General features: G+C 38.6%; 1 protein-coding gene across 1 annotated transcript in view; it reads right to left on the bottom strand.

Annotated features, from left to right (window-relative positions):
- Positions 1-26,308, bottom strand: part of AOPEP (aminopeptidase O (putative)) — a 498,190-nt gene that overhangs the window by 382,138 nt on the left and 89,744 nt on the right. Inside the window, 2 exon segments of the mRNA XM_020971658.2 lie at positions 6,378-6,626; positions 25,330-25,483. Coding sequence (XP_020827317.1) covers positions 6,378-6,626; positions 25,330-25,483 — 403 coding nt within the window.

The raw sequence follows: 26,308 nt of genomic DNA, 5'->3' as shown, positions 1-26,308 counted from the left end.
TGGAAAAAACCAACAACAGTAAAAACTCACACCACAGTCCAGGTATAAGGATTTATAAAAATGTTTGCAAAATCTGCCAAATCAACTTGACAAACAAGTAAGAGAAATAAAGCAGAGCTAGCAGAAATCACAAAAGAAAGACACAATAATTAATTAAATTAATTTCATTATTTTGTTCCTCTAGGAAAGAACCAACATCATTTCATCTTCCACTGAATGTGGGACATCTCTTTCAATTTTAAAAAACAAAAAGGGAATAAAAAGAGAGGGCAAGAGGGGCTTTAGGATCTAAAAACCTTAATAAGAGTAATTTTTTTAAAAAATGAGTGCACACACACACACACACACAAAATCTAAAAGCTGTGAAGCCTTGATACTTAAGATAATAAATGAAATTTATGACTGCTTCCTTTCCCAGCAGACAGGAGTACAATTAGAAGGCTAAAAACAACAGACTCTTTGTACCAACATGCAATGATTTGCTTATACTGTTACAGATAGGCTGGGAGATAAGGATAAACAGTAAAACGCCTTGGTTAACCCCAGAAGAAAGAGGGTAAGGAGCTGGTTAAGTTTGTCCTTGGGCATGTGCCTGCACACAGTTTATCCTCAAATTGAAGTACTTTAGAGAATTGCACTGGCAATAGACAGGAACTAGCCAGGAGTCCTCTACAACATTTAGAAGTCGCTGGTTATGCAATCAGGTAAAAGAAAAACAAGCAATTTATCATGGGTTGACATGGTTTTCCTCTACTGTGGACCTTTAAGTAAGTGATAATGATTTTTAAAGCTCTCTGTTTACTCATTTTATTATGAAGCTGTAGCTTTCTAAATGAACTACTAAATGGAAAAGACCTGAAAATAAAAGAGCACACACACACACACACACACACACACACACACACACACACACACAGAGATATGTTTGCTTTTCATCTTTTGTTACACAACACATAGTTCTTGGGATGAGTCCACAGTCATTGGGAGGAACATAAAGCAAAAAGTTTTCTCATCTTTACATAGGGTTCACTGAAGACAGTGTGAGTCCCAGATATCCTCAAAACCCCTGCACTAGGGGAGAGTTGGCATAGATTATTCAGGACAGTTTCTCAGCATAATCACCAGCAATTCTTGTTTCCCAATTCGTACAGCCTTCTATTGATTCTATCTATTGGCCTAGTGAAGCCATGGAGAGATAGGAGAGAAAACTAAGGACTAACATAGCTGTCTATGTACATAGTGGATCACAGATATACACGTGGATTTAAGTTAGGTGGTTGTGCTTTAAAGTTTGCTTTTTAGGGTTTCAAAGATTTGCAGGTACCTTTTTGTCCCTGTAATTCATGGAAGCCTTTACTACCATTAGCAAGTCCAATGAAGAAGCTAACAACTTAAGTATGCCAGGGAAACCTCAGTGGGTAGTGCTGAAAGACAAAGAACAGGGCTGTTAGGTCATGAGGAAGATCTGACTTGCAAGCCATCGTATTGTCACCACTGCTACCTGGTCAGCATCCCCTTTACTACCATCAAAGGTCACAGTTCAACAGCCTCACATGGCCAAGTCCTGTGTGCAGCTGGGTGGCAGAACAGTGGAGGCCATGGCTTCTGATTCAGTGTTCTTCACACAAGACCATGCTTGTAGTAAATCTCTCTTGGAGAGATGCTTAGGCCAAGAACGAAAGAGCAAAAAGAACTTGTCTGGATGAATCCATAGTTAATTAGGCAGCTGCACAAACCTATTTATACAAGGTGACAGATAAGAGCTGCTGAAAGACAAATAGTGAAGCAAAGCATTTATTATAAATAAATGCAGAGATAAGGTTGAGGTGTTAATTTTTAAGGCAATAATTATAAATCTAGTTGTAGCCTATTATCCCATTAACATTACACCTATTTCCACATACAATGTAAGAGTGATGAATTCTTTTCATGTATTCTTTTCAAGATCCCAAACAAGGCAGCTGACCAGGAATAACTGCCAGCAGAGGAGTCCTTCTCTCTTCCTTTCACCACTCCACTGACCCAAGAAACCCAGATCCTACAGGGACACGGATGTGAACAGCTACCAGCAGAGGCCCTTCTCCCCAGCTTTCCTACCAATGACCTTTTCCCTCTTTCTCCTCCTGGTTGACCTTCCCATCTCTACCTCGAGGTCAGAAATGCAGAATCCCTGTTCTGTGTGGCCCCTGGGACCCATTCACACTTCCTAATGATGACAGGCTAATGCCTTTCAGTCTCACAGTTCTATAGAGAAAACATGGATGCTTCTCTGAGACCACTTGGATGAGCCGGAAGTCATCAACTATAATCCTTCCAGTAAGATGGAGAACCATCATCTGTCCTGTGACTATGTCCTAAGGTTCTCTGGGCCCTAGTGGGCATTTCTGTCTGACATGCCAATCCATCCATGGGGCTCCTGGGTGTTTCATCTATGCCATCAGTGGATCTCAGACTTCTAGGCCCTTCCATCCAGCTTGCAGCAGAACACTGTGTTGTGTTCCCCTAATCAGAGGGTGAAGTCCTCAAGAACAGGGACTGTCTCCCTTTTTCTATTTGTATCTTCATCATTTAGAACAGGACTTAGAACATGGTAAGTGCTTAATACATGCTTTTCATTCATCCATTTATTCAATTCAAGCTAAGCTAGAAATTCCTTTTTCCTATCATTAGATGTACCATGGTTCATATAGTAAAAAGTTCACTGGATTAGGAATGGAAAGACCAACATTCACATCCCAGGTCTTCTACTTTCTACTTCTGCAATATTAAGCAAGTCACCTCACCACTAGAGACCTCAGTTTCCTTATCTGTAAAAGGAGAGGTTAGACAAGAGAGCCCGAGGTCCCTTCTGGCTCTAGGTCAATGATCCGGATCTAGGTCAATGATGGCACAAGATGATCTCTTTCCAGGTCCTTTCCAGCTCAAAAATCCTATCTTATATTTACATTTAATGATGTATCATAGGTAAAGTATTTTGTAAACTTTAAAGCACTACATAAATGCTAGGTATTATCACTGTTGTTGTTTAGTACTTTGTGGTAACAAAGTGCTTTGCATACCTTTTCTCAGCTGACATTTACAAGAGCCCTGTGAAATACCCTGGAACTTTTATCCACATTTGACAGAAAAGTGAAGCCCATGGAGGTTGAAGTCATGAAGTGAACAAGTGAGGAAGATGGTACTAAAATCTAAGTCTAGTGATATTTCCATTATATCATACTGCCTCTCCTACACAATGTAAGAATAAAATAGAATTGAACAAAGATAATCAGTCTATGAGATCAAATGAGCATTTTATAATATTAATGATGCTGTACTGAATGCAGTTGTTCAAAACTCCAGAGACTGATTTATATGTTTAGTTCTAAAATGTCCTTATTTCTCCATGCATAACTAGATCTAAGAAACCTTAGTTCTATCAAGTCTAAATATACCTAGTTTAAAGTTTTTAAAAACCTGTTAACCTAGTAAATAAACATGTTTGAACCAAAGTGGAAATTCAGGCTCTAGAAGACTAAATTTTGCTTAGAATCAAGGCAGGGCAAAACATTTTCTTCCCTCGAAGAGTGGTACAGAAAAAGAAGAAGAGTCAATAAGCCAGTGACTGTTTACTAAGAAACAATAAAAACAACATTTTAAGTATAATGCATACATTTGTTCAATCTGCTATCAACATTTTAAAAACTCAAAAACTTTGCAGGATTGTTTATGACAGTATTTACTATCTTATTAACTGATGTTGACATTGCTTTTTATTCAGGTTGCAGACAAAAAGGTTTTTTTCCCCTATCTTTAAAAAAATCAAGACCAAGTCAAGAATAGACTCATCAAAAGTTTCATGCTTACACAAACTATAATATTTATATTTAAAACACAGTGAAATCACTGAAGATAACATCCAAGAAAAGCAAAAGCCTTGAAAGACTATTAATAATTTACCCCCTTTAGTTCACATGGGAATGTTCATTCAGCTTACCAAAAAGGAGTCCGAAAATCACATTTACTATGAATAAGCGACAACAAAAAAATACAGCTGCAAACAATTTTTAATATTACATACATATTTATATATATATAACAGATACTCTAAGGCAAGTTGTTTCATGTGCCAAAAAACATTCTTTGATACCTCAGGAGTATCACAATAAACAGCTGAATAGGAAGTTCAAGGGAACAACCTAAGGTCTTTGTGATAATTTTAATTCTGGGGTTTCCTCTGTTTTTACTTCTATACGTGGTAAAGGCTCTTTATTCTTCAACCTTTCCAGTACAATAGCATCTTTCATGGAAAACAGAAAAAATAACTGGTCCCCAGCAGCAAGGTTAGTCACAATTCATTTCGACTGCCTGTGGACTGAGGTGCACAAGTCATGAAAAATCCAAGACAAACAAGAGGAACTAACTCAAAAAGCCAGAAGTAAGAAAAATCAAGTGTTCCCTGTAACTTCCAACAGAAAACACCACAATTACCACTATCTGACTCAAATATAGTGACTATCAAACAAGTCCAGAAAAACATCAAGATGAGAATGAAGTTAATTTCCATAATCTAAAAAGAAAAACAAGGCAGGATATTTGGGGCTCTACCACAAATTCTTAAAATTGTTTTCTTTCTTAGCTGTAACAAGGCTGCTTTTATCCAAAGTTATTATTATCATGACATTTTTGGCATTTGTCACCCATACCATCTGCCCTCAGGATACATAGGCACACTTTAAAAATACACAGTTTAGCATTAAGTCACCGAAAACACCTTAAAAAAAAGCAGCAAACATATGGCCTACCTGTTTAGGCAAATTAATCTGAAGAAAAAAGCTCTGCACCACAGCCTGAAGGTCAACAAATTCTGTCTTTGATTGATTTAATAAGAAGAAGGATATACATAGGATAAGGCAATCTGTTTTCTTTTTCTTTTTTTAATGCCCTTTCTTCAATTTTCTAAAGTCAGATTTGAAACACTGTTAGTAGATGTGTTGAGAGCCATTTTTACTATCACAAGTGGCAAAAAGATAAAATAGGCAAAGTTGTCTACAAAAATGTAAAAATGGGAGATATTTAATCAGGAGATCTCCATCTTCAATAATTCCTTAATTCATATTAGAAGGAGGTGAGGAGGAGAATAATTATCAATGAACATTTTCGCATTACAATTAATCTAGTTAACTAGGTCAATTATGAGATGTACATGACCAAAGTACATTATTTCAGCTTTTTACATATTAATTATTTCAACAAATAAGGGATTAGAAAGTCCACTTTCCCAAAACTTTTCAAAGTTAAAGTTTTCAAAGCCAAGTTAAAAAAAAAGCATAAGTATCTAATAAACCTCAAAGGTAAATATTCTGATTAGTTCTTTAACACTCATGGGTTCTGCTGAGAATCTGTGTAGTTTTCAGGCAAAATACAGCAAATGACAGATGCACAGGGGCATGGAAATTAATTGGCGTCAAGAAGGAACCCTTCCTTTGAGTAATGGAGAAAAATATAAAGTCACATGTTTTGATGAGCTTACTTTTCATAGCCTTAATAAAGCATATGCCCCATTAATGACTTATGATCTGCAAACAGATGCCTAACCACATAAAATAAAAACCCTTGCTAAAATAGCAATTTGCTGAGTGTCACGCAACCAGCAACCACTGAATGGAAACTTGGTGTTACTAAATGGAGTTAGATGTAAACAAATGTAGTCAAAGTTTAGTTGGTATGGCTTGGCTTCCCGTGTCATAATGCTGTCTTTCATATACAAAGATGATGTTACTGAATCACCATTAGCAAGGCATATATTTTGAGCTGTTTTCCCAGTAGTGATGATAAATTTAGATTAATCCATCTTACATTCTCTCAAAAATAGCGCACTCTCAAATAGTTGTCCTCAAGAACAATGGCATGAACTTAAGAGACAGCTGGTCAGGGTTAGGGGTATGGCCGTAGAACAAAGTAAAGCTAAATAATATGCACAGAGCTTAAAGCCAAGACCTTGGTCTCATTAGCATCATGTTCCAACCACCTAAACTAACCTTAATCATAGATCTAGTATAATCCAGAATAAATCTCTGTGAGATGCAATGTGTTCTAAATCTTAGCAGCTGCATGGGCTTTTTTGCATTTTGAAGTCCAGACTGACTCCACCATCACCCAACCATTGATCTTTTCCAGGGCCTAAAAATACAAAAGCAATCGATGAGTAAGTCTATACGAACACTATCCCTAAAGCTACAGAGGCAGAGATGCCAAGCCAATTAGGTACAGAAGTACCTAATTCCATCATCTGAAAGAGGATCTGGCGATTCCTGCACTGATGAAAATATTTTAAGTAGAAGAATTACATGAAACATAGATGTACAAACCAAATTTTAAAAAAAAACGTAAGTTACCTGGCCATCCCCAGACTTGCAAAATTGGCAGGGACAATTAGCACATCAAGCCTGGCGAAAGGATGAGTTCCCAGGGTTGAATGTGCTGCTGAGAGGCATTGAGGAATCAGATGAAGCAGGTTCTCTTCACAGCAGTGTTGGAGACACTCTGGGGCAAACACCCGATAAGGAATAATTGCTTGAGAAGCAGCACCAGGATTCTGGAAGTGGCAGGGGTCCTCCATATGACCACACACCCAACTGGCATACCTGAGGGGGACATAAAATATGTAAATTTTGTGGAAAATCTGATGATGATGAAGTACTTGTGTTGGAAGAAAGTAACATCTGCAGACAACACACACAGTCCCTAAGAGGCAATAGTACAGATGGGCTTCCAGAGAAGACATCTCATTTGTAGTCTTGCTTTTTTTAATGTCAAGACAATGGTTAAAAAAAAAATACAGGGTATCAACATTATTGATGTGCTTGAGTGGAATTGATTTGGTTACTTCAATCCAAGCTAAGTGAAAAGTCGAAATATCTTGTTGATAATAAATGGGGGTGGGGGTAAGGGATCCTAAGACTCAAAATGAATTCAAAGGAAAAAACAAAAAGGCACCAACAAATTCTGTCTTCAATAATGTACTTTTTACTCCCATTATGGGAAGATTTTCTCAGAAGTAGTGTATAATATGTGGCCCAAAAGAAAAGAAAAAAGGACAGTAGAGAGCAAACTAAAGATGCTATTCTGAAATTTCCTGGAATAAAAGACTTAGAAGCCATTTGTAACAATTAACCAAATTAATGCAGGTATGGTCTTTTTCAAACGAACACAAGCCTTTTTACTGAAAAGAAACCTGCATGCTCTTTACAAAAGCCACTAAATGGTATTTCTATTAAAGAAGGAACATGAGAGCCACTTCTGACAGTCATTTTCAATCAACTTATAATAAAGGCTTGACAATGCAAACACTTTAAAGAAACAGATCAGGGCTCAACCTGTACCATATGACCGCCACCAGTTGTTTTCAGCTGAGCTACAATGAGCCTTGCATTTATGAAATGCCTTTTATCCACCCAAGGCTAGCTCTCAGGAGATTCATATGTCAGCTATATAAATAAGTCTCACCCATCAAGTGGTAAAGGACAATCAGCTTCCTTCCCTGGTCACATTATACTCCTAGGAAATAAAGTGTGGTGGTACATGAAACTTTCATCTGGGATAAGAGCAGGGGAGAATGCCAGTATGAATACTGAAATCTAGCTCAAGCACAAGGGCTAAGTTATAAGTTACTTCTTGGGGAAAGTGTTAAGGGTGACACAGACACACACATTCTCAAGTTATATGTCTTGTATATACCTACTTGTTTTGTTTGTCTATCTAAGCTTTCTTTTTATCTTCAGTGATCAGGTCAGGGCCTGCCACACAGTAAACTCTTAATAAATGCTTGGTGATTGAATGTGATATAAGACAACAGCAAAACTTATTTTAACAAGATGAGTACCTGAACTAGGGTGATGAAGTGGAAAGGTAGGGATGGAAGTGAAAGATGTAGAAGCAGAATTCACAGGAATTAGCAAATGACACATATGGAGAGCTGACAGAAGGAAGAGGAAAGGATGAAGCTTCAAGCTTTGTACGACTGATAAAATGATGTCATCATAAGAATAGGTGAGGTAAGAGGAATGTAAGAAGCAGTCTGGCATGATGGATAGAGAACCAGCCTTAGAGCTGGGAAGACCTGACATCAAGTCCCATTTCAGATAAAAATCAGCTGTGTGATATGGAATCCCACTTAACATTTCATTGCTCTAAAGGTGCTGACCTACCTACATTGGGGAAGGGAATTTCATCCTCTCAGAGTTCCTTTACTAGTAAAAGTGAAGGTCTAGTCTCTATCCCTAGATTCCTTTATCTGCTGTATTTGTACCCCCAGGATCCAGTATAATGCCAGGCATAGAGTAGGCACTTGATAAATACTTGCTGATTGACGGACTGATCACTATCACCAGGAAAGATGAACAGATTTCGAAATTTTGAAAGGAAGATCCTTTAGACATACTGATTGTGAGATGCAACCAGGAAATCCAGGGAGAAATATCTAGTAGGTGGTGGGAAAATCAGAACTGGAGTTCATGACTAACGGTATAACTGTGGCAGTGCTCTACCATGTAGGCAATAAATGAAACCATAGAAGTATATGAAATCTCTCAAGTAGAGGTACCAAACTCAAATAGCAATTGACCACTAAGGATCCATAAGGATCTCTGTGGCTGCCTATGAGGGAACTGAGGTAACTGAGTGAACCACATTGACTCCATCTTGACTCAATTGACTCAATTTTGGATCCAGCTCAGTTCCTTTTATACTCAATTAAGGGTCTACTCCAACTTCACTTTTACTCAATGGTGGGAATTATAAGAAAACTTATTTTTTTTATTTTTTTGCATATTTTATTAATTTATTTTGATTTATCAACAATCACTTCCATATGCTTTTGCGTTTAAAATTTTTCTCCCCTTTCCTCCCCACCATCCTCTCCAAGATGGTGCACAATGTGACATGGGCTATACATTTACATTCCTATTAAACATATTTGCACATTAGTAAATTTGTAAGTAAAAATTAAAACCAATAGGAGGAACCATCAGAAAGAGGAAACAAAACTCAACAGAAGAGAAAAAAAAAGATAGCGATTCAACTTTCAGTTATGATTACTATCTGTGTCTTTTTCTCCATCCTTTTTTACCCCTGTTTATGCTTTTCTTTCTCCCCTCTCCCTTCCCCCGCCTCGCCAGTACTTTGCTTTTGACCACCGCCTCCTTCAGTCTCTCCTTCCTTCTATTATCCCCCTCCCCCCTCTTCCTCTCTGCCCCCACTGCTTCTTCCCTCCCTTCCAACCCCCCTCCCTTTTCTTTCCCCTTTTCCTTCCTACTGCCTTAGATTTCCATACCTAACTGATTATGTTATTCCCTTCTTGAGCCAAATCTGATGAGAGCAAGGTTCAAACAATGCTCACCCCCCCCTTCTTTCCCTCTGCTGTAATAGGATTTTCTGTCTTTTCCTGTAATGTAATTTACCCTTGTCTGCCTCCTCCTTTCTCAGTACATTTTCTAAGATCAGACTAATCCACTTACTTGGATCCATTTAACCCACTTGATTAGATTTTTTTTTATCATTACATCAAAGTCAACTAATATCCACCCCTTTATATATACTCCTTTAACATGGTGTAATAACAATACAGTTCTCAAGAGTTGCAAGTGTCATCTTCCCTTGTAGGGATGTAAACAGTCCACCCTTATTAACAACATTTTGTATCTTTCTGTCCCATTTACCTTTTTATGTCTTTCTTGAATCTTGTACTTGAAGATCAAATTTTTTGTTGAGCTCTGGTCTTTTTATCAGGAAGGTTTGGAAGTCCCTATTTGTTGAATATCCATCTCCTCCCTTGAAAAATCATGCTCATTTCTGCAGGGTAGTTGATCCTTGGCTGCAATCCAAGCTCCTTTGCCTTAACAGAATATCATGTTCCACAACCTGCGGTCTTTTAATGTAGAAGCTGCAAGGTCCTGTGTAATCCTGACTGTGGTTCCATGATATTTAAATTGTTTCTTTCTGGCTGCTTGCAGCACCTTCTCTTTCATCTGGTAATTTTGGAATTTTGCTATTATATTCCTTGGCGTTGTCAATTTGGGATCTCTTTCAGGTGGTGAGCAGTGTATTCTTTCTATGGTTATTTTACCTTCTGGTTCCAGGACTTCAGGGAAGTTTTCCTTTATGATTTCCAGAAAGATACTGTCCATGCTCTTTTTTTTCATCATGATTTTCAGGCAGTCCAGTGATTTTTAAATTGTCTCTCCTGGATCAATTTTCCAGGTCGGTTATTTTACTGATGAGGTATTTTACATTTTCATCCATTTTTTTATTTCTGTCTGACTGATTCTTGCTCTCTCATAGAGTCATTAGTTTCCATTTGTCCAATTCTAGCTTTAAACAGATTGTTTTCTTCTGTTAGTTTTTGTACTTCCTTCTTTAATTGGCCAATTATATTTTTGAGGAATTTGTTTTCTTCAGTGTACTTTTTTTCCAGTTTGCCAATTGTGTTTTTTTAGTGACTTGTTTTCTTCAGTGTACTTTTTTTCCAACTGGCCAATTGTATTTTTTAAGGACTCTTCTACCTCTCTCATTAGACTTTTAAAATCCTTCTTGAGCTCTTCTAAGAAGGCTTTTTGGGCTTCAGACCAGTTCATATTCCCTTTTGATGTTGAAGATTTGGGTTTGCTGACAATGTTGTTCTCTTCAGAATTTCTGTCTTGATCTTCACTCTTCTCATAATATGAATCTATGTATGTTTCTTTTTACTCATGGTGTTCATTTATTCCCCGGCCTTTAAAGAGATGGAGCTCTCCTGCTGGGGAACAGAGGGCACTGACCCAAGCTTCTTGTGTTGGGAGCCTAGGCTTTGTGTGCTGGGGCCTCTTATGTTGGCAACTGGAAGCTGTAGAGTTCTGGCAGCTTACCTCATGTTGGGCTGGAATCAGCAAGGCTGGAACTTTCAGAAAATTCTAAGTTGCCTGCTTTTCCTTTCCTTTAGCTTTCTTCAGCTCCTTTTAGATGGGTGCTGTAGGGTGTTTATCTGCCTGGGGCCCCTTGCAGTGCTGCCTCCCTCATTTCTGTTAATGCACTGGGAGATTCCTTTGTAGTAGAGTGTCAAGGCACCTGGTAGTTTTCTGAGATGATTTCCAACGGTTCCCCCGCCCTCACTTAGGCACTCGGAGGTCCAGGTGTTGGTGTTTGCCTGCTCTACCACCTGGGCTTCAGGATCTCTTCCTGGTTGACAGTTGGAGTTTCTGATAGCTTACCTGGTGTTGGGCTGGAATCAGCAAGGCTCATATTTTAGGAAGACTTTAGGTTGCTTTCTTCAGCTCTTTTCAGATGAATGCTGCAGGGTACTTATCCACCTGGGGCCTTTTGTAGTGCTGCTTCCCTTATTTTTGCTGAGGCACTGGGAGACCCGTTTGCTGGGCTGCTGCACTGCTGCTCCCTGTCTTTCTTCTAGGTCAGCTGTTCCAGGGTTTTTTTTTCTGGGGGGATATTTTCTGGGTTTTTAGAGGTTCATAGGGGAGGGTAAGAGAGACTACCTCGTAAGAAGACTTTATTGCACTGTTTGAACCTAGTTGTACATGGCTGGGAAACTGGATCACTTCTACCTGCTGCTTAGAGACTCTTAACTATGGACCTCAGTTATGCTGAACAGATCAGCCAGACTGATGCAAGGAGTTTTCTCACAATCATACATCTCAAGGAACCCATTTGTTTTATCTGAAAACTGGTCCCATACTTTTCAATCAGTTATCATTTCCATGTTCCTTTTATTGAAAGCAGACACTTGCAGGGAGTGGGATACCTCTTTTCTGAATTCAGGAAATTGTACCTGTTCACTCTTCCCCTCCCAACTTAAGAAGTTCCTAATCTTTTCTCCGATTAGAAATCAGATTATCTAAATTTTGTATTCTGGTTAATTGGTCTTACTGATTACTTGTTTTTAAAATATAAAAATCTGCCTCCCCCTATATTCAGGGTCTAGTGCCAAAGCTGAGGAAGGCTACTGGACCCAATTTTGGGGGCAACTGGCACATGCTGCTTAATAAATCAATATGCTCGGAAGCTTGAGCCTTTGTTTCCTCAGTCATTTCATCTTTCAGCAACCACACTTATTGACTTAGAAAGCCATGTGTAACATTATCTATGTTCTATTATATTTTTATTTACTTTGCTAGATGTTTTTCAATTACATTTTAATCTGGGTTAGTCACACTGGGGAGTGCTGGCATGTTTGACACCTCTGCTCTAAAGGACAGATTGGAGAGAGAAGAAAGCTGTAGGTGGAGAATTAGAGACATATATACTGGGGAGAGGGGGAGGTAGAGAGGGAGAAGGACAAGAATCAGCAAAGGGGACTGAAAAGGAAAATTAACTGGTAGGAAGAGGACCAGAAGATAGCAGTGTCCAGAGAACCAAGAGAGTATAGGAATGGAATGTGAGTTCAAAACTGTAAAATACTACAAAAAGATTGGATGAGGAGTGAGAAAAGAGCCAGATCCAATGGTTTTAGGAAGCAATAACAAAGAGCAGAATGGCAGAGGAAGAAGCCAGATTGCCATATTGCAGGATACTTAGTGGCTGTGCCTATGATCCCAAAGTTTAAGGTATGAATTGTGAAGTAACCCAAGATATATAGAGTGGAACATCACATGCACCTCCTGCCCCCGAGGCCTTCTCCAGCATAGTGGAAGCACCTCTTCTCCTGACCAGGCTCCTATACTTCCCTCCTGCTCCTGCCTGCTGCAGGACAGGCTTGCTGGGTCCTCACAGGATGGAATATTATCCCCTACCTCATGGGAGGACCTCAAATAGTCTAATCACATGCCTCCCTCAGTGGGCCTTTCCCCATTCACCGTATCTGGATTCATTCTTTAATAGTTAGCACAATTCTCTCTCTTGCTCTCATTCTTTCATATCCCAATAATTCTAGAACCCCAGCTGCAGACATACAAAGCCCATTCCTTACTCTCAACTTCATTTCACCCATTTATTTCCATCCACCAGGGAAAAGAATAGGGGTCTTAGGCTGGGTACTGAGTGAGGAGCAAGTACAGAAGCAAACTGCCGCTGTGGGGATTGGGGGGGGGGAGGGTGGAGAATCCCAGGTCCAGCTCTGTCGGGGACCAAAGCTTCCAGTGGAATGACCAGATCAATAAGCCCTGATGAAAGAAAAGCCTAGGGTTCTACTACTCTGAACCTGCAGAGCTTCCATTAGGCTGACACTGACTGAATCTAGCAGCAGTCCACCGGAGTCCACAATTGTGTGGCTCAGATTCAGCCCCAGGTCATGAACTTGCAGAGCTCAGATCAGGAAGACAGGGCTCAGATTCTGCCATGAATCATACTACTATAGGGCAGGATGGAGGAGAGATATGAAGGGATTGAAGACTTTCAGGTACCCAGGCCAAACTGTCCCTAAGATCTTGAAATAATGCAAATCCCAATGCCTTAAGAAAACACCAATAAATCTCAAGAGCACATAAAACAGGACCAGGTACAATACAGCCATTCCTGCTAGAAGTATGCAGAGCCTAACTCTAACACAAAATCTGAAATCAGGAAGTAAGGCTGGAAGAACGAGTTAAACAAAGAAAGAATCAAGATACAAACTCAGAAGAAGAGAATGGTTCCAAAAACTCTACCCACAAAGCTTCAAAGAAAGACACAGCCTGGGGACAAGTTCAACTAGAACTGCTAGAAGAGGTGAAGCAAAAGTTTAAAAAAAAAAGAGTGAAAATGATTTTATAAATGAAATGAGAGCACTAGAGGAAAGAATTATAAAAGAAAAGAGTATTACAGGAAAAATCAGAAAACAAATGAGAACTATGAAAGAAAGAAAATTAAGTTTGGCACAAGAGGTACAAAATCTTATCCAAGCAACAGACTCCCTCAAAATTAGAATCAATAATAGAAGTTGATGACTCTATGATATAAAGAAAATATTAAAAACAAAGGCTTTATACTTTGTTTTAATATTTCTGTTAATTTTATATTTAATATAAATTATATTTATATTTGCTTTGTTATCATACATTTATATTAAAGTATTCTATATAATCCATACAATTTCACCCTTCCCTGGAAAACAGATCAAGGAGAAAGAATTTAAGAATTACTGAACTATCTGAAAGTCATGACCAAAAAAAGAGCCTACACATCACGTTTTAAGAAATGATAGAAGAAAACTGCCCAGATCTCTCAGAACCAGAAGGCAGGGGAGAAATAGAAAGAATCTACTAGTTACCTCCTAAAAGAAACCTCATATTGAAAACTCCTAGAAACTTAAAGCCAAAATCCAAAGTTATCAGATCAAAGAAAAAATACTGCTTGCATCCAGAAAGGATCATGGTTCCAAGGAGCCACAGTCAGGATCACATAAAATATAACAGCCACCAACATAAAGAAATGGAGAATATGGAATACCATATTCCAGAAGGCAGAAGATACAGGTTTACAGCCAAGAATAATATACCTAGTAAAACAGAGTATAATTCTACACATTCATAAATGAACTTTTAATGAAACAAAATTTTCAAGCATTCCTGATGAAAAGACCATAGCCGTATTAAAACTATGAAATGTAAACTCAGGAGTAAAAAGAAATATAAAATGTAAATATGAGCAAACAATCATAAATGACTGAAGAAGGATGGACCGCTTACACTCTAATATGAGGAGTGGATACATGTATCTTCTCAGAACCCTATTATCATCAGGGGTCAATATATTGAGGGAGTCTAATAAGACAATATGTCTGGGAATGGTTTTAAAAGGAAAAGGAGAGGAAAAGGAAAACACTAAGGGGGAAAGGTAAAGGAAGAAGTAGTTATTTTACACAATTCAGGTATGGAAATGAAGACTATAAAAACAAGGAAGAAGGAGCAGGGGAGTAGGGTAACACATGAACCTCTCTCATCTGAACTGGTCAAAAGTAGAAAGAATACACACAGTTAGGGGCCAAAATATACTTCATTCAATAAGGAAACAGTAGGGAAAGGGAAGAAGGCAGAAGAGGGAATAAAGGGAAACAGGGAATTGAGGAGATTGGGGCAACAAGTAGTGGTGGGAATTGAGTGAACCATACTGATTCCATCTTGTGACTCAATTCTGGAGCTAGTTCACTATCCTTTCTATCCAATTAAGGGTCTACTCCAACTTCTGTCTTGTAAGAAAACATTATTCAATTATGAGAACTGTCAGAAAATCTTACTGTATTGCTTAATTGTGATCCTGCATAGGGAAACTGGACCACTTCTACCTGCTGCTTTGAGACCCTTAACTAAGGACCTAGGTTATACTGAACAGAAACCCAGTCAGATCCAAAGACTGATGAAAGGAATTATTTCACAATTATATATCTCAAGCGAGCCATTTGTTTTATCTGAAAACTGGATCCATACTGGTCAATCAGTTATTGTTTTCATATTCCTTTGAATGCAGATACTTGCAGGGAGTGAAATACCTCTTTTTTCTCAATTCAAGGAATTGCACCTGTTCATTCTCTCCCTTCTAACTTGTAAAGTCCATAATCTTTCCTCCAATTAGAAATAAGATTACCTAATATAATGTTTCCTTTTAATTAATTAGCCTTATTTTATAAATTGTTTTCAATGTATAAAAGTCTGCCTCCCCTATACTTGGGAGTCTAGTGCCAAAGCTGAGGCAGACTACTGCACCCAATTTTGGGGGTAATTGGCACGAACCACTTAATAAATTGAAATGCTTGTAAGCTTAAACCTTTGTTTCCTCTGTCAAATTTCATCTTTCACCTGCCACAGAGTGTAGATAAAGGAAGAGATTAGTCCAAAAACAGACTTCATCAAGCCTAGAGCACCAGTGCTGAGCGCACTCCTCTTTCATCGCTCTCTTCTTTATAAAGAAAAGACAGGAGAACAAAGAGAAGGGAAACTATAAAAGAAGCAGAGAGAAATACACAATCATTTCCGTGGATGTCAATAGGATGAACTCGCTCATAAAAGGAAAGATGGTAGCAGAATGCATTAGAAACCACAATCCAGCAATATGTTATTTACAAGAAATATGCTTGAGAGGGTGAGGTCACCAGACTGGGGGGCCTGCGGCCTGGGGACCTTGCCACCTTCCTCAACAGAAGGGACTTTCCCAAGGATATTTACTCTTTTGAGAAATTATGGACAGAAGATCTTAATACCTCACTTGGCTGATATAAAGAGATAATTCCAGTCATGAAAATGATGGGCAGACAGACTTCAGAAAAACCTGGAAAGACTTACATGAATTAATGCTGAGTGAAGCAAGTAGAACCAGAACACTATATATAGTAACAGCAACACTATGCAATGACCAACTTTGATAGACAGCAATGCAATGATCTAAGACAATTCCGAAAGACTAATGATGGAAAATGCTACTCACATCCAACGAAAAAACTATGGAGTGTGAATGCAGATCGAAGCACACTATTTTCTCTTTTTTCTTTCATTCTTGTGGTTTTTCCCTTTGGTTCTAATTCTTCTTTACAACAGAACTAATGAGGAAATATGTTTAATATGATTGTATATGTATAGCCTATGTCAAATTGCATGCTGTTTTGGGAAAGGGGGAAGGGAAGGAAATTTAGAATCAAAATCTTACAAAAGTGAATGTTGAAAACTAAAAATAAATTAATTAATTAAAAAAGAAACTTCAAATCTGGGGAAAAAAAGAAGTACACTTGAAACAGGATTAACACAGAGTCAAAATAATGGACTGAAGCAAAATATATCATACTACGGTAAAAATGTCAGTTAGCAATCATGACCTCAGACAAAGCAACAGCAAAAACAGACTTAATCAAAAGAGATAAAGAGAGAAAATACATTTTGCAGAAAAGTACCAGAGACAATGAATTAAAATGAAACATATATGCACCAAATAGAATAATATCCAAATATTTAAAGGAAAAGTTAAATGAGTTACAGGGAACATAGACAGCAAAACTATAAAAAATAAACAATGAGGATCTCAATTTGCTCCCATAAGACCTAGATAAATATAATTTTAAAAAAATAAGAAAAAAGTTAAGGATCAGAATAGAATTTTAGAAAAGTTAGCTATGATAGACCTCTGGAGATTACTGAATGGGAAGAAAAAGAAGTATACATATTTCTCAGTTATGTGTGATACCCTACAAAAACTGACCATGTATGAAAGTGGGGGATGAAACAAGAATTTATACAGCATTTACTCTGTGCCAGGCACTATGTTAAACACTTTTATCAATATTATATTATCTAATCTCATTTATATTAGGGCATAAAAACTTCACAAACAAGTTGAGAAAACAAAAAATGTTAAACCAATATTTTACTGACCATAGTGCAATAAAAATTATATTCAATAACCAGTCTCAAAAGAATCAATTAAAAGATAACTAGAAACTAAGTAACTTTAATTACTGATCACCATTAAGGAGTCATAATCCTTTGCTCCCCAATGCACTTCCAGACTCTCTACCCATATCCCCCAGCAACCTTTTATCCTTTAGGGTTCATCTTATGCAAATTTATCACCCAATTCAGATTTTGGTAGCCTTTTTCTATAAACCCCCAGGAAATTCTCCTTTCTTCAATGCCTGGTTCACAATATTTCTCTACTCCTCCTACTAATGGACTTCAACATATATACTGATGGGATAGAGCACCGGCCCTGAAACCAGGAGGACCTGAGTTCAAATCCAGCCTCAGACCAAACACTTGACACTTACTAGCTGTGTGACCCTGAGCAAGTCACTTAACCCCAACTGCCTAAACATTAAAAAAAATAGAAAAGAAAAAGAAAAAAACCCATATATATTGATGTACCCTTAAATACCCAAACTTTCTAAATCTACTGAATTCCCATGATCTACTCCTTCTCACCACCTCAGCTACACAAAGAGATGGTAATACTTTTAATCTTGCCATCACTCACAAATATTCCACTTTCCACATTCATGAACTCACAAATTCCTTTTCCTGATCAAAATCTTCTAGCTTTCCATTTTCCCCTAGGCAGTATGACTTCTCTCCTTTGTATTCAACCTTACTGAGACCTCCATTTTCTCTACCCCAGTCCTGCTACTACTGGATCTTCATATGAGGTCAGGAGGAAGGGATACTGAAGGACGTAATATTCAGAGCAAGCCCCAAGATCCAGTTCAGGCATCAATTAAAGAAGAGGAGAGTCTCTCCCCTTTGGACATGGAGTTCACACACCAGTCACTGTTCTCTGGAATCCCTAAGAAGTGAGACAGGTAAGGCTACAGGGACCTTTGATCCAAATCTTGGTCAAGGGCTTACAGGAGTAGGAAATCAGGATGCAAAATCAGGAGTCAGGCATGGGTAGGGGAATTCCCATGAGGTGCTCAGTAGAGGGCTCTGGGGCCTGATGCAAGCAGAGAAAGTAGGCTTATTCAGCACAAATGACCAGGAAGAACTCAAGCAAGGGATGCTAGGCAACTGAGGTGAGTCATTCCAAGACCCAAAACATGGTCAGGCTGGTCCACTCTTTTCTTGACCTTTAGTCAGAGGGTTAGTCATGGCTGGGGTCTGTTACTGAGTCAGCCCCACCAAGGCAAGAGTATTTCCTGGTTGAGGAGAACCACTGGCTGATGCAGTAGAGTGACAAAGGAATATGAGACTATGGTCCTAACATGTTAATTGGTCAAATCTATCACAAAAGTGTTTGAGTTAGGCCATTGTGACCACAGGGTACCTTGGGATAAGTGGACCAAAGGTCATTATAACCCCTCAGTTCTTTCTCAAGCTATTACCTCTACATTGGCTACACTCCCCTATTTCCTATCTCAACCCTTTGGTGAACAAAGCCCCAATCTTGTTTTACTCCAACTATTTGCCTCCTTTACTCCTACTCACATATTGCTGAATGGAGTTGGAGGAACTCATGAAACTTCTGAAAACTGACACTTCTTCAAAAATATATTACATTATCTCCCCTGGACTCTCATTACCACAACATAATTCTCCTGGGGCAGGTAGGTGATGCAGTAGGTAGAACACTGGCCCTGGAGTCAGGAGGACCTGAGTTTAAATCCGGCCTCACACACATATCACTAGCTATGTGACTCTGGCCTTACCAAAAAAAAAAAAAAGATAATTCTCCTATTTCTCTCCATCAATTCTCAATCCAATTCTCCACAGCAACTGTTCCAATCCATATCATCTCTACTCAAGCCTCCTAGAGCACCCCTCTCTCTACACTCTTGACTGAGGACCTCACCTCATAAAAAAATAGATGATGTTCATCAGGATCTCCCTCTTTCCAACTCATCTCTTATCACCCAGACACCTCTCCCCACTATCCTCTCCTTTATTCTGATCTCTGGCAGAGAGGTGGCCCTTCTCCTTGCCAAGGCAAAATCTCTCTACATAAACCCTTGATCCTATTACCTGCCATCCCCTCCAGCATTATCACCTGCACTTTCTCTCTTATCTTCAATATCTCCCTATCTAATGACACCTTCCTTGCTGCCTGCAAACATGCTCAGGTCTCCTACATCCTTTAAGAAATCTCCCCTGATCCTACCACCCCTGCTAGCCATCCCTCTATATTTCTCCTCCCCTTCACAGCTAATCTCCTCGAAAAAGTTCTTCAAACTAGGTGCCTCCACTTCCTTTCCTTGTACTCTTTTCTAACCCCTCCGCAGACTGGCTTCCAACATTATCACTCAATTCAAAGTGCTCTCTCCAAAGTTACAATCAACTCTTAACTCACACATATGTATATATGTGTTATCACACATATGTATAAGAGAACATCTATATATGTATATGCATGCATGCATCTATGTGTCTATACACACATACATACACATGCATATATACACATATTTGTCTCCCTCATTAAAATGCAAGCTTCTTGAGAGCAGGGATTTTTACATTCTTTGTACTTGTATCCCCAGTGTTTAGCACAAAGTAGGCACATAATAAATACTTATTGATTGATTGACTGATGGATGGATGTCAGCTAGTATGAGGTTTGGAGATGTAAGATGGAGTGACCCTCTATTTATGAGGATCTCAAGATTTGGCTGGACCAAAGAATATGAGAAAACTTATAATAATAAAATTGGAAAGGGAAGTTGGGTAGAGTTTTATTTGAAAATAGCTATGTCTTTCCTAAATCTTCTGTCCTCCAGGCCAAGTATTCCTAGTTTCTTCAAACAATCCTAATATGAATGAATGCAAAGACTCTTTACCATTCTAATAGCTCTCCCCTGAACAGTCTCCAACTTCATAATGTCTTTTCTGTAATGCTGTACCCAGAACTGAGTACAATATTCTAGCCCTGGTCTGACCAGGATAAAGTACAGCAGGAGTATTACCTCACTATTTCTGGACATTCTTAATGCAGATTACGATCAAAATAAGAATTATATTGTTAACTCACACTGAGCTCACTGTTCACTAACCCTCAAGACATAACCTTAATGACCAACCCAAACTCCAATGATAACTTCAATACCTTTGAGCCTTTTTCATAATCTAGATTATCAACTTTCATCATTTTTTTGCCTTTGGGGTATTTTATCTAAGTGCCCATGCCACATTTTGGGCAACTGGGTCCAAAATAAAGAAAATGTTTTTTTTAAAAGTGTCACAGTGTTAAACACAGTAGAAGAATTTCCTGATGGTTAGTGCATATATATTTCTGTTCATAAAATTCAATAAAATAAATGGAGTTTGGACTTTATCACCCTTACAACTGATTTATTTACTAAAATGTTCAGCCAGAGTGGGCTAGATAGATACTTCATGGGGCTGATCTTGTAGAAAAAAAAGTTCTTTTTTTAATTTAATCCACATGAAGAGTGATCAAAAGTTCAGTGACCAATGAATACTCTGGCCAATTTCTGGACTCCAGATGAAAACTGTGGGCAAAGGAAAACCTGTAGCATATTAGACTCCCTGTAAAAGTTACATTTATGTGAAATGATTTGGTGGTCTTATGAAGGGGTGGAGTGGTGGGAGGAGCAAGGCAAAGGAGACCAGATGTGAACACAATCAAAAACACCATTACACTTGGCACTAAAGGATACCTTTGTTAGAAAGAGTAGCAAGGAGTCAAAGATTTTGTGAATAAAAACTATGCCATCACCCTGAAACTTCTAAAGAAAATCTTTGAAAATCAGAGTAGAAATATAGCTTGAATGGGACTAAAGAAATGTAAACTATATTAACTATATATAACTACAACCATGCACATTTAGTGAAGAGAGGAAAATCAATAAATGAAGGAAAGTCCAAGTCACATAATCTTAGAATTAGACAATATACCTTAGGAATCATCTAGGCCTTACTGACTATGGTAAACCAGGGTAAATCAAGACCCAAGGCGGTATGTTTGCTTACAGAGGTACCACTTTTAGTTATACCCACACTTCTCTGTAGTCCCCAAATATTTTAAATTCTAACCTAATATGGTAAAAATATTTCACCAAGTCTCCAAATGCTACAAAATCTCCTTGGTGAAATATACAATCATTTAAAAGAGGTAAATACAACCATCCAGTCAGAAAAACAAAGTGGATGAAAAATGCAAGAAGTACCCTTCTTCCTTTGGCCTATATACAACAGATCAAAGGCCACAACTCAGTCCAATTTCAAAGGGCAGTGGGAGAGGTAGGAGGTATGGCTAGAGACTACACAGAATATTTACTTTCTTGGCATAAATGCCCAGAGAAAGGAGGTATTTTCCTCTTTGCATCCCTGAACATTTGAGGAGAGAGTAGGTTAAGGTAACAAGTCCCCAAACTTTAAATGCCAGCATATGCCAGGATGCACAACTACAGCTTGTCAGGATGATTTTCTCTTCAATCACACAATTCTCCCTCCCCCTCCCTGCCAACCACACATTTTTCCATCAGCAAAAACCTCTCACTTCTATTCTAGTCAACCTAAAAATAATTCCTCACTAAAAAAAAAAAAAGGCAACTAGGTGTCAAAATGTATAGAGTGCCAGGCCTGGAGTCAGGAAGACTCATCATCTTCCTGAGTTCAATTCTAGCCTTAGACACACTTACCAGCTCTGTGATCCTGGGCAAGTCATTTAACCCTATTTGGCTCAGTTTCCTCATTTGTAAAATGAGAAGAAGATGGAAATGGCAAACCACTACAGTGTCTTTGCCAATAAAAACACAAATGGGGTCACGTAGGTCAGACATGACTAAAAAATGACTTGAACAACAACAAAAAAAATAGACGCTCACTCATCTAGTTGACCCTGTTAATTTTACACATAAGGAAACTGAAGTTCACTGAAGTTAAGGAACTTGCTTATGGACACAAAAATACAGAATCCTATTTCCTGGCCTCTTCCTGCCTTTAGGATGAGAGACACCACTTCACTACCTGCACTCTCCTCCCTTCCCCATCTTGACCCCTTAGTGAACCAGTTCAACTCTACATTGTCCTCTTCTCTTGATTCCTTTGCACTTTATCCTATCGCTGATCTTGCCTTGCCAAGCCTCTGCCTTGGATTACTCTCACCATCTGCTCACTGTCTTTGTTCCTACTCACATACTTCTGAACAAAGCCAGAAAAAAAAAATCATAAAACCATGCTGATTAGATATACTACTAACATATGTTATATAATTTCAACTGGGTCTTCACTGTGGCAGGGCAATCCTTTAACACCTTCCTAATTGACTCAATATCCCATCACAATGGCTTTTCCAAACCTTTTCATCCCTAATCAAACCTCTCATGGCTCTCCTTCCTCCACTTCTGCTGAGATCTTTATATTCACACATTACTTAAGAAATTGGGGCCATTATCTGAGAGCTCCCTCATCTCCTCTTCTCATCACATCACTCAGATGCTTTCTATTTCTATCTCCTCCTTCACCCCTGTCTCATATGATGAGGTAGATGGCCTTCCTCCTTGACAAGGCTTACTCCTATACTAGTAAAAACCATCTCACTCCCTCCCATCTTCTCCAGAGGACTGTCACACCTATCATCCCCATTCTCTCATTCATCTTCATTCTCTCCCTGTCTGCTAGATGTTTCTCCATTGCCTACAAGCATGCACATATCTTTCCCTTCCTCAAAAAGCCTCACTTGAAGCAGCTCTTTTTGAGGTGGCAAAGAATTGGAAATTGGGGGGATGCTCATCAACTGGGGAATGAATGCGCACATTGTGGTACATGATTATAATGGAATACTATTGTGCTATAAGAAATGATGAGCAAGATAATTTCAGAAAAACCTGGAAAGACTCACATGAACTAATGCAGAGTGACGTGAGCAGAACCAGAAGAACATTGTACCCAACAACAGCAGTGCTGTACAATGAACAACTATGAATGGCTTGGCTATTCTCAGCATTACAATGATCCAAGACGATACCAAAGGACTCATGATGAAAAATGTTGTCCACCTCCAGAAAAAAAAACAAAAACTGATGGAGTCTGAATACAGAACAAAGTATATTTTTCATTTCTTTCTTTTCTTTTCTTTTTTGGTTTGCATTTTCTCACACAAAATAACTAATATGGAAATATGTTTTATATGACTGTACATGTATAACCTATATCAGACTGCTTACCATTTTAGGAAGGGTAGAGAGGAAGGAGAAAGGGAGAGAATTTGGAACTCAAAAATTTTTTAAAGGATATTAAAAATTATTTTTACATGTAATTGGGGAAAAAATAAAATATTATCTTAAAAAAATACCCTCTCCCCCCAAAAAAACTCACTTGATCTATCCATCCTCAATAACTAACATCTTGTATCTCTCTTCCTTTTCATGGCTAAACTCTGAGAAGTCTTTCTACAACTGATGCCTCCACCTCCTTTCCTGTTACTCTCTTCTTAACTATCTCCAGTCAGGTAATCACCCTCACTATTTACCTCTCCCCAAAGTTCCTAGTGATGTCTTTATTTCAAAATCTAAAGGCCCTTTCTCAATCCTTATTCTTCTTGACCCCTCTACAGCCTTTGACGTTGTTGATCATTCTCTTCTCCCTGACACTCTCTTCCCTCTGGGTTTCTGAGACACTGCTCTCTTCTGGTTTTCTTCCTATCTACATATCTATATCTCTATATAGATAGAGATATAGATATATACATATATATCTCACTCTCAGTCTCCTTTGCTGGATCTGCATACAGGTCATACCCATAGATGGTGAATGACCCTAGGGCTCTGTCTTGGGTCCTTTTCTTTTCTCTGCCATAGTGATCTCATCAGCTGTCATGGATTAAATTGTCATCTCTACCCTAATGATTCTCATAAGTATTTATCCAGCCTTTGTGTTTCTTCTAACCTCCAGTCTTGCAAATCAAGCTGCCCGCATGACATCTTGAACTGGATGTCTAACACTCAGTATGCTGAATATTGAACTCAATAACTTTTCCCTCAAACTTTCCTTTCTTCCTAAATTCCCAATTACTGTTGAGGTCATCACCACCCCTCATGTACCCAGGATAGCAACCTATGTGTAACTGTTAACTCCTCACTCTCATTTCCCATATTCAATCTTTTGCCAAGTCCTGTCAAATTTACCTTCATAATATCTCTCATATATATTCTCTTTTCTCCTCTGATATTGCTACTACCTTGGTGAAAGATCTCACACTTGGACTAGGATAACAGTCTGCTGGTCGTTCTCCCCACCACAAGTCTCTCCTTCCTCTGGTTCATCCCCCACTCAGCTGTCAGAAAGATGTTGCTAAAGCACAGATGTGACCATGTCACACCAATCCCTCCCCACCCCATTTAATAAGCTCCAGTGGCTTCCTATCACCTCAAGCTTCAATTACAAAACACTGTTCAGCATTCAAAGCCCTTCATAGCCTGGACCCCTCCTATCTCTTCAATCTTATTACATCTTACACCCCCTACAAACATACTCTTTGATCCAGAGACACTGTCCTCCTTTGCTGTTCCCCACACAATACAGCTTAAGAAGCTAGGTTAAGCAGTACATACAATATTGGACCTGATTTCAGGAAGGACCCGCTTCCAAATCTAGCCTCCAAAATTTCCTAGCTGAGTGACCCTGGGCAAGTCACTTAACCTCTGTCTCCCTCAGTTTTCTCAACTGTAAATGAAGATAATAATAGAACCTACCTTTCAGGGTTGTTGTAAGGATCAAATGAGACACTATTTGTAAAGTGCTCTGCATGGTACTTGGTACATAGTGGATGCTTAATAAATAAATGTTCCCTTTCCCTTCCCCCCATCTCTTGGCTCTGGGCATTTTCTCCCGTTCTTATTAAACAAACCTTGGGTTGGAGTTCCTTAGCTATGATGAGTCACATTCATAATGGCTTGGAAAAAATGGGTTATATTATTTCCCCAAGCACGTATTATTCAGCAAGAACCCATGCACCAACCTAGAGTCTGCCTTGGAAGATGGAAAAGATGTCACAGTTGACAGTTCATTTGATGAACAGGGTTCCAGCTTCACTTCTCTCCAGGACCCAACTGCAATTGCGAAGGTAGATGCTGGCATTGGCATGGTTACATAGTAATTCCAGCTCAAGCGCCCTACAAACAAGAAGAGAACACTGGGGCACATAAGTACAAACAACGGTCCTAAAGCTGTATTTCTTTTCCATTAAACATAGTTGAAGAGGTTAGTATGACAAACCAATAAAAGTACCTCTTTAGAAGTCATTTCAACTATAGGAATGTTATCTTGGATTCAAAGTACCTATGGCTTACCAACCTGATGTCAGAGATACCTATTAAGCTTAAGTCTTTTCTTTTTTCAAAAATTTAATTTAATTTTTAAATTAACAAAATGTATTTTCTCTTTTTCCACCTCCCTTCACCCCCACTGGGAATAAAAAAAAAAAAGAAAATATTGTTAACAAATATGTATAGCCAAGCAAAACTAATCCCCAAATTGAACATGGCCAAAAATGTTTGCCTAATTCTACATCCTGAATCCACCATCTTTGTGTCAGGAGGTACTTCATCTTGGTTCTCTGCAATCATAATTGATCACTGCATTGATTAAAATTCTTACATCTTTCAAAGTTCTTTTTTTTCACATTTTAAATGTCTTTATGAATGTCTTTGGTTTTGTGCATTACTATACTTTTCCCCAGTATTCCTTTCACTCTCCCTCCCAGAGAGCCATCACGTATGTCACATATTTTAAAGATTCAAAAAGTAAAATAGGAAAAATCTACATAACAGAGCAATACATTGATTTTTTTTTTTTTAGGCAATTGGGGTTAAGTGACTTGCCCAGGGTCACACAGCTAGTAAGTGTCAAATGTTTGGTCTGAGTCCAGATTTGAACTCAGTTCCTCCTGACTTCAGGGCCGGTGCTCTATCCACTGCGCCACCTACCTGCCCCCAACA

The sequence above is a fragment of the Phascolarctos cinereus genome, unplaced genomic scaffold, assembly GCF_003287225.1.
Source record: "Phascolarctos cinereus isolate Bilbo 61053 unplaced genomic scaffold, phaCin_HiC Scaffold_4;HRSCAF=312, whole genome shotgun sequence".
In the NCBI taxonomy this organism is placed as follows: domain Eukaryota; kingdom Metazoa; phylum Chordata; class Mammalia; order Diprotodontia; family Phascolarctidae; genus Phascolarctos; species Phascolarctos cinereus.
This window is presented reverse-complemented; position numbering and strand designations above follow the sequence as displayed.